Source organism: Hibiscus syriacus, unplaced genomic scaffold (assembly GCF_006381635.1).
Source record: "Hibiscus syriacus cultivar Baekdansim isolate YM2019G1 unplaced genomic scaffold, ASM638163v2 tig00110882_pilon, whole genome shotgun sequence".
Classification (NCBI taxonomy): Eukaryota; Viridiplantae; Streptophyta; class Magnoliopsida; order Malvales; family Malvaceae; genus Hibiscus; species Hibiscus syriacus.
In genome coordinates this window covers 706,350-716,100 of record NW_024062896.1, presented here as the reverse complement: position 1 = coordinate 716,100, position 9,751 = coordinate 706,350, and the positions used below count along the sequence as shown (strand labels likewise).

The 9,751-nt window shown below is 35.2% G+C and overlaps 1 protein-coding gene across 2 annotated transcripts; it reads right to left on the bottom strand.

The window, feature by feature from the left end:
- Window positions 1-912: 912 nt before the first annotated feature.
- LOC120144147 (BEL1-like homeodomain protein 1) lies at window positions 913-4,534 on the bottom strand. 2 transcript variants are annotated; one of them, XM_039158291.1, is made up of 5 exons: window positions 4,423-4,534; window positions 3,166-4,294; window positions 2,706-3,079; window positions 2,563-2,623; window positions 913-1,967 (listed from the first exon to the last, which is right to left on the bottom strand). In XM_039158291.1, the coding sequence occupies exons 2-5, from the start codon at window positions 4,075-4,077 to the stop codon at window positions 1,200-1,202; spliced, it is 2,115 nt and encodes a 704-aa protein (XP_039014222.1). In that variant the 5' UTR covers window positions 4,078-4,294; window positions 4,423-4,534; the 3' UTR covers window positions 913-1,199. The 2 variants fall into 2 exon arrangements, with proteins under 2 accessions (XP_039014222.1, XP_039014221.1); XM_039158290.1 differs by having other exon boundaries at window positions 3,166-4,233.
- Between the last annotated feature and the right edge of the window lie 5,217 nt (window positions 4,535-9,751).

The window sequence follows — 9,751 nt, the reverse complement described above, 5'->3', positions numbered from 1 at the left end:
GGGAATCGATACCCTCAAGGGGGGGAATTGGTTCCCTCCGAGTAATCTGTTATTTCTCGGAGTCAAACCATGCAGGAGAGAATCTGTACCCGGGGAATCGATACCCCTGGGGAGAATCTGTTCCCGGGGAATCGATACCCCCTGAGGGGAATCTGTACCCTCTAGACAATCTGATTTTTCTTGAAACCCTTTAAAAAGAAAATATTTTTGGCTCGATTAAGGCTCGAAATACTTTGTAAAATTGTTTTAAAATAGTTTAAGTATAAAACACAATTTTACACTTTAGTAAGGATTAAAATGAACTTTGAAAGACTTGGAGTAATATTTTGATATTCGAATAATTATATCGAATATACTTAGAAAATCTTTTGTAAAATCTTAAAATTCATTTAACTTAATTTGTTATATTGAAACATCAAAATGTTTTCAACAAAACTCGATATATCTATCCAAAACCTCGATGAATCCAAAAACACTCTCGATAACCTTACAAAATTCATCTATACAACATATACTCTAATAGTTACAAAATTCATAACAAAAATTACTCTCTCGAAAATATTGTCTCTCATAATTCTCTAAAATAGTTGTAGAATAAACAAACTTGGTCACTAAAAATCTTTAACCTACAAGAATTTTTATCTAAATAAATTTAATCATAAAATAATACTCATTAAATTATATATATATAAATCAATTTAATTACCAATTAGATATAAATTAACATATATATAAAAAAATTAATTCCACAAACAAGATTAAAAAATCACAATGTTTACCTTTTTATTTGTGGACAAGGGAAAGGATTGTCCAGAGTATGAACCCGAGACCTAGTAATAATTAAGACTCGATTTCAAATTTCACGTTACGGAAAAAAAATAAAAACTAAGAGCATAGGTAATATCGATCGTATACACCCCATTTTGCAGATCTACATATAAATAAAATGTTCCAAATGTCTCCAATTGTATCAATATGATATATAATGCTCAACCTTAATAATTCAAGGCTAAACTACGTAAGAACATATACGAATTACCTATATATATACATATATATATATAAACCATCCACCTTCCCTTTAGAGTCGAGCAAGCATCATATATATATAGAAATTGATATTCAGCCTTCTTTTATGCATGCTCTCCCGAAGTGTTTGGGAGAAAAGAAGCGAAAGTGAAGGGTTGGGTTTGGTTTTTTCATGCCACAAAATCAGGTAACAATTGCTCTGCAAACCTCTTCCTGTTTTGCATCTCAAAGGTGGTGGAATGAGAAGCTTGTTGTGCGTTGTTGCTCGAACAAAAATCAGATTCTGCTGTCCCTAACTCTAGCCTTCTTCCTATCTGAATGTTCTGGTGGTGGTTCCCTGACGGTGACACATTCTCACAATGGGGAAGCCCAAGGGTGAGCGAAACACTGTTCCCGTGAAACCTCGGTGTCAGCTGGTTCGGATCGAATCTCCCCATATCTCCCATGGCATCACCGTATGTCGCAAATCCACCGCCGGGAAACGAGTAACTGTCCTTGGGAAGCCTTTCATCACCTTGCTTCATTTCCATGTCCATTGAAAGGATACTACTAGGGGAATTCTGCAGGTCATTAACAGTACCCCTTGCCTTTTTCGGGCTTCTTTGAGCTGCACCGTCGAGGTCGGACAAGCCGATGAGATTGAAGGCTGTTTGTGGCAGATATGAGGCTCCTCCCATGGGAGATATGGAGTTGGAAAATTGATCAGTAGGGGGAACATTGATGGAATTCTGGGTCTGGGATTGAGTTTTGACTTGTTCCATCATAAATGATATGTTCTCTTGGCGGACATTGGAGGTAGACCCAAACTCCTTTTGCCCAGTTTCGTTTGGGTTTGGTTCGCTGCCATTCTTTTCTTGTTCCTTGACTTCCTCCAAGTACATTTCTTCAACCATTGGCTTCCATAGCCGAACTCGAGCATTTATGAACCAGTTTGACACCTGCATTCCAAGTTGGGTTACACTTGCATCACAGTCCGTAAAATCCTAGAAAACTTACGGACCAAATCGTAGAAAGCTCCAATAGATAAATCCTAAACTTTAAATTTTACACTTTAAACGTGAACCAAACTAATTTAGTGATTAAAGGAGGGTTGTTATCCCATTAATAAGTAGAGGGATTGAATCCTAGAAATAAAAGCATGAGTAGGCGTGTAAATGAACAAAGAGTTCGATGAATTATTCGTGAACCGTTCGTATAATATTCATTTATGTTCGTTTATTAAACTAAATAAATGATTATAAACAAAAAATTTCATGTTAAACCTTTAGTCTCTAACCTTTAATTTTATATAATCTCATCTGTTAACTATTTCAATTAAATATTGATATGGATTTTATCTTAAAAATAATATTCTTTCAAACTCTCACATGAATGTTAATTATTTAGGTTAATTAATAATGTTAAAAAAAAACTAGTACAGAGACTAATAACGTATTTGAGTATAGTGCTGAGAGAAAATTTGAGCAAAGAATAACTATGAAAGAAGAGCAATATGTATGGAAACAGAAGTGAGAGCATGCACAAAAGACACACCTGGCTTCGTGTAAGCCCTGTTTGTTTGGCAAGCATATGTTTGTCTGAATCTTTAGGATACCTGCAGACAAAAATAAGAACAAAGTTAATTGAGGTTATATGATAGACATGTAATTAGAATATTTGTAATTTGTAGTTCATACGGATGAAGAAAATGCTCGAAAAGCCAAGCACGAAGGACGGAAACTGCTCGTTCGGGTAATCCTCTTTGGGGTCTCCAAGCACTGTGTTGGACCATTCCAAGCTGCTGCAACGCTCGCTGTTGCCGGAGCTGATGATCCACGTATCGTAGCCTTGAACCCTCCACTTTTGCACCCAAGCAATCCTCTTCTCCTAAAATCTTGCTCGTCGCTTTGATTTGTCCACATATCGCATCTTTCAGACACCGGAACTGCTTCGAAATCGTCTTCAAAGCAAGTGCAGTGTACGATTTCGCTGCACCGAGTCCCGCCGCCTGCTCGAACGAAGAAACCACTATTTGCATTTGATGATGGTACTGTTTGTATCTTTGCTCCACCTTCATAAACAAAGCGCCAGTAACATTAGTGGAACATAATAGATCTATACATAGAGATTACTGATTCCTTCAATTAATTAGCGAACCTCATCAAGCATGCTGATTTGTTTTGCTTTCTTCATCTGGAGCTCCTGTCTTTGTGCTGTGGTGAGCTCGGCTACACGTTTGGTCCCATCTTCAGCAGCACTTGAACCTTCCCCGATCACAGCAGCCACTGGTTCTTTGTTCATCTTTATCTTCTCCTTGGTCCCCTCAGACACGTCAGTCTTTAACCCTTTCCCCACATTAACCACTTCATCAAGAAGCTCTTGCGCTGCTCTCAAGTACTTTGATCCCAAGACCACACTCTGAGCCCCGGGAATCCAGTTTGAAACGACGGAAACCGACGAAGGTGAGTTCCCCGATATCCTCACGTCGTCGGCCAGTGACATGGTTGGGACTTGAGGTTGCTGTCCTTGTATGTCTGTTTCAACATAATTGCTCGACCTATTATAAGCCGCTTTATGGGATGATAAACTCAGGGATAAACCTTGCCTAGGAGACACCACCGGCAGACGAAACCCCGTCTGCGACGAGGTGACATCGTGGGACCCACCCGAGTTATTATTATCGGCTGCCGACACAAACTGAGGATAGCTAGTACTTCTTGGTGGAGAATTCTGATGATCAAGACTTGAAGTACCCCATAAGTTGGAGTGGAAACCGGGGACTACACCGTGAAGAGGCGATGAACGGTGGGGATCATCGGAACTGACCGGCCTTATGGAAACCGATGGCGGTGTCGGGAGAGGAAGACCAAGGAAGCGCTGATGGTTGTTAGGCGGTGGCGCTTGGGGTAAGCTTGTGGGGTTTAAGAAGAACATGTTTGGGGCGGCGGCTGGTTGGTGTGTATCGGAGTAAGGAACGTAGTTGGGGTTCATAAGAAAAAGCGTTTGCATCCCATCAGGTGCAGCAGAAGCAGTTTGGAATTCCGAGCTTCCATGAAAGTACGTCGCCATCTTGATTTGTAAAAAAAAAAAACCAACAAAAGAAGAAAAAGAAATCCCACTTGTACCAGTACCAGCGTACGGATACTACACAAGTTCTTTCACCGGAAAGACAAGAGATTGACTTGAAGTGAACATATCAGCCCATTTTGATGTTCAATTCAAAACCTGGGAAAAAACAAAATGAAACCCAAAGCACAGATAAGGAAAGATGATGGAAAGATTTGATCTTCAAAAGTCAAAACAAAATTAAAAAAAATAAAATCAAAGGAAAATGATCAGTTTCCGATAAAGAATAAAAAAAATCGAGAGGGGAAAGGAAGCCGTCAAAGGATGTTGCAGAGACAGGCAAAGTACCATATTCCAATCCAATTATGGCTAAAAACACATGAGAGAAGATGCATATCTGTGAGAGTCAGCACACATTCTCTCATGGGGGGAAAAACTATATTCTGCAGATATTGTCAGCCTTTGCTATTTTTCTTACGGTTCATAAATAATTGATGATAACTAAAAAGAAAATAGAAAGAGATGGTGGTTTTGATGGGAGGGGATTTTGATTAAATAAGAAAAATAATTAAAATTCACTGTTTACTCAATAGTTTACCATCCCTTTCTTTTCATTATTTATATCCCCAACGGTGTTAGGTAGCAGCAAGATATTTCAAGTGAAATAAAAAAGAAATGGCAGTGGGGGCATGCAGTAGCATAAACAAGCATGCAGCTGGAAAACGAGGAAAAGTCCATAAAAAAAGGGTTTTTTCTTAATGAACCGAAGAAGAAGTGGCAATGGTTACAGATTGGAGTCATTCACCTTTGGGTCTTGTTTGCCTTTTTTTTAAAGTGTTATTATATGTCCTTTTATATTGCATTTGCTTCATTTTTCATCTTTATTTTACAATTGGATGCCAAAGAAAGAAGATAAAGCACTTAAGTAAATTAACACAATGACATGATGGAGTTGTCTATTTGTTAAGAAGAGCATGCTTATCTCGTGTAATTACCTTCAGCTTTTCCTTATTGTTTCATATACATCTCATTTTGTTGTACTTGTACATCTACTATATACAAATTTGAACCATCCTCTTCAATCTCAACAAACTCTACGTATAGCTTGATATTAACTATAGAATTGGCATTGTATGCGTCAACCATCTCATAAACGTTAACATCAATGTTTAAATAAATCTCTCATCTTCATCCGTATTCAACCTCACAAACCAAACTCTCATATCTGACATTGATTTTTGATTCAACGTGTCAACCACAATATTAACTTTACTCAGATAATAATCGATAACACAATCATAATCTTTGAATAATTCAATCCACCTTTGTTGTCTTCAGTTTAGCTCATCCTGCGTGAGCAAGTACTTAAGGCTCTTATGATTGGTATAAGTATAACATTTCTCCCCAAAGAGATAGTGTCTCTAAATCTTCAAGACAAAGATTACTACAAGGAGCTATAAATCTTGAGTAGGGTAATTGCACTCATGTAAATTAAGATGTTGTGATGCATAGGCCACTAGATTTCTCTTTTGCATAAGAACACACCCAAGATCATTCAATGACACGTTATTGAAAAATACATAACCTTCCTTGATTCAAGCTAAACTAACACGATCATTTCAATCAAGATTGTCTTTAATCGATAAAATTTTGTTATCTCTCGGTTCCACTCAATTGAAGTTCCTTTTTGTAACAAATTAGTCATATGGATAGTGATCATTAAAAACTTCTTGATGAGGCATCTATAATATCCATCAAGTCTAGAAAACTATGAACCTCAAAAATATTTTGTAGTAATTTCTAATCAATCACTATTCGAATCTTCTGCAGTGGTTTTCAATACTGAAAATTAGATTAAAATGAAAAAAAAAACCCCTCAAAATTAATTTAGTCCCCAAATTCCATGCCATACTAGTGAAGGAAAAGATGAAACATTTCATCATCTTCCTCAGTGAACCTTGAATGTAAGCTTATGAACCATATCTGAGGGAAACCCTAAGTTAACTTTAATTTAGTGGTTCAAATCCCAAATTGAACATAGATTTGGAAAGCTCATGCTATTAGCTACCATTGATATCATTTTATACACCATCCAAGTAGTAGAAAGAGAGTTTGGTGGAAACTCCTAATCACAAAGGAAAAGCTAAAGTTGTTGATTGACTCGTTGATGTTAGATGTAGCCTTATAAGGACCCCCCATAATTCAGCTTCCACAATAGTGCATATGCCTATGTATTTCGCAAATCCTACAATCCATTCACCTGAGCTTCCTCGGATTACTCCTCCGCATGAAGCCATTCCTTCGTTCAAAGATCTTGCACCATCGGTATTGAACTTAACACACCCTTGCGGTGGTGGCATCCATCTTATTTGTTCTCCGTTCACATTCTTCTTCCCACTTGTTCCATTCCTCATTGTCTTGTTTGCTGCGTAGCTTTCGTTTTGCGGTCTTCTACTATGCTCCAACACTGATTCCATGTGAGTGCTTTCGGGGTTAAAGATGCATGCAATCTTATTTTTTGTTGATATATATATTATCATTTCTGTTTGAAGTTGATAAAGGAAAGCAATATCATTTTTAAATTTTAAATATAAATAATCTTATAACAACATATCCAACGTTGATCTAATCTTATAATTTTATTTATGAAATTATTTTGTATAATAAAAATAAGTGGATTAAGCTTGAAAACAGATGACAAGTGGACTTTAGGTACTAATTAAGAATACTAAATGAAAATGAGGAATATACATAACAAGTGAAAAAGGTAATTAAGTAAAATTGTTTGACTAATTAAAGTGAGAATCTATCTCTGTTGCCATCAACATATGGAACAGCCAATTTTAGATGGACACGCATCTAAGATCTCTTAATTTATGTTTACCCGTGTCCCTTAAATTATTGTAATTAATTAACCCAACCTAACACCTAGTCCATCATTATCAAATATTTTAAAGGTAAAATATGTTTATTATCTATCTTTTAATTTTATCAATCATATCAATTAATTATTTTAATTATTTCAATCAAGTTACTAGCCGTTAATATTTAACGGAGAAAGTGACGTGATAATTAAAATATTTAATATAATTACATCATTGTTACTTGTATATTCTATTAATCATCGCTTTTTCTCTTTTGAAATATAAATTTCAAATTTATCATTATTTTTTTTAAACTTAATTTTTTTTAATTCATGTACATGTGCCGACAATACTACTCGAACTCATATTATATAAAAATAATAATACGTCATTTATCATCAAAATCGCTCCCTAAATTATATTATATTTGATAGGCAAAAGTGGTTGAATAATACAATAAAAAAATCTTCACATAGTGCAGTTGAAGAATTATTTACTTAAGTGGGATGATTGCTACAGTGACCACCATAGGTCTCTAGGAGTACACGGCGACCCATAGAGCACACGACGATCTATGGAGCACTTGGCGACTTATGGAGCACTTGGCGACCTATGGAGCTGCAACAGCGAGGGAAGAGAGAAGAGTTGTTGCAACAGAGGAGGTTTTATCGCAAAAAGCACTTGGCGACCTATGGAGCACATGACGACCAATGAGATCACTATAACAAACATTCTAATTCAAAAATTAATTTTCTTAGAGAATTTTTTTTCCCAACGCTTTGGCGAGGAAGCCATATTTGACAATTCAACTCCTACGATGACACTGACGCGACATGCTTTTGGACTTTCCCCACCACTCCTGTCCACTGCTCCCTTGTCTTTCCCTTCTTCCTTTTCATTCATTCACCTTTATATATACACACACATTTGCCTCTTCGGATATCTTTAATATTCCTCCCCCAACATTGCTGCATCTTTGCTTAAGAAATCGTATAAATTCGGACTAATGGTGGTAAAATATTAGGGTTCTATAAACAGTGTAAAAAGTCCAAGATATATTTAAATTCTAATATATAAAAAGTTACTGAATTGTGTGGGTAAAATACTAAAATATAAAAAGGCTGATGAATGAGAGGGGAGGGGACAGAAGAGTAGGGTTAATAATAATGGTTGCCCATTCATTCAATAAGCCGCAAGATGTGGGTCTCGCCTCTCGCAAATGTCATTTTCTCACCAAAAGCCTCGCGAGACACGCAAGCGTACCACTAGCATTCGCACTTGCTGCTTCAGTCTATGGTTTTTTCCCCTTCTCCCATTAAAGAACATTTTTCTTTGGAGCTAGCCAGCAATTAAGTTATATTTAACATTAGTCTTAAGAATATGATCATTTAGGTAAACAATACTTACTAATTACATCATATGTAACTCTTTTATTTGGTGTACAACATTGATCTCAATCGTCATATGATTATCAAAATTTCTGATCTTTAGATTTTTAACCCTATCAATATAACCTAGTTAAGTTATTAACCAATATTATGACCAGAAAATATCATTTGTTTAGTCCTCGTGTTTGACCAAAATAATTATATGTACTCCACTTTAAGAAAACACACATGTATTGATGATTAAGGCTTTAACGAAGGTGAACATTAGAAGATCATATTACTTATTTTATAATTAATCTTTATCGTACAGCTTATTCATTAATTGATTTTATCAATTTGTTGCTATTAGTATGTTTATAGTCGTCCATTGTATCACATACATAACAGTAATAAATTAATTCAGTAGTTATAACTCGTGATTTAAGGTAATATTTTCCCTAAGCTAATGGAAAAACTTAAGGGAAATTAATTTAATTTTCCAATTTTATTATTTTCAACAATTTCATTAATGAAGCCAATTGTGACAAGAACATGTGAAGAAGCATGCTTGGTCGTCAAACAGCCCACATATGTTTCACCGTCGGGTCGCCAAATTATATTCCCATTGCACTAAATCCAAAGCTACTTATAAATAATTCAGTCAATTGGCATATTTTCAACGTAAAGGTTAATGCTAGCAACAACATATACGTACCCCCATAGTAATAGACTTGAGAAGCTATTGAAAAAACCCTAACTTCTGCAAGTACAAATTAAAATTACCGGATTGAAAGGGAAATGGAATAGACCAGACTTCAAATATACTGTATATATGTTTGTTCATTTCGGATTAACATTTAAAACATTTACGAATAGTATAAATAAATGATTTTAGTTGTTAAAAGAACGAGTGTTATTTTTAGAGGTTATGGTCAGGGGCATGACCAAGAATTTATTAAGGTGGAGTTTAAAGTATTTTTCATACATATAATTTTTTTAATTGAGGGGGACTGGATAAATTTTTCTTTATATTTTTTTAATATTAAATAATAATTAAAAAATTGGCACGAGCCAAGAGGAGACATATAATTTTTTTAATTGAGGGGACCAGATAAATTTTTCTTTATATATTTGTAATATTAATTAAAAATTAAAAATTGGAGGAGGCCAAGGAAGATCCACCGGTGGTTATGGGTTTGAATATGACGTTTGTAGGGTGTTTGAGTTGTCAAATGACTGAGAGTTTTTTTGAATATATACTACCTTATAATCATAGTCGTCTTGGATATTTTCGGGACCTTAAGCGAAAATTCAAAAATAGACCCTTGTAAAATAAAAAGTATATTTTGTTATTTTGAACAAATAATCTAATATTACATTAATAAATCATAAAAATGATTAAATTTTGTCAAATATTATTTTTATTGTTATTTAAAAAAACTTGAA

Bases quoted from the DNA above. Each gene is read 5' to 3' on its own strand.
- LOC120144147 (XM_039158291.1), bottom strand. From the start codon at position 4,077: ATGGCGACGTACTTTCATGGAAGCTCGGAATTCCAAACTGCTTCTGCT. The intron at 2,624-2,705 runs GTATGAACTACA...TTTTGTCTGCAG, and splicing joins TTCGAGCATTTTCTTCATCC to GTATCCTAAAGATTCAGACA. The intron at 1,968-2,562 runs GTGTGTCTTTTG...CTTGGAATGCAG, and splicing joins CAGGGCTTACACGAAGCCAG to GTGTCAAACTGGTTCATAAA.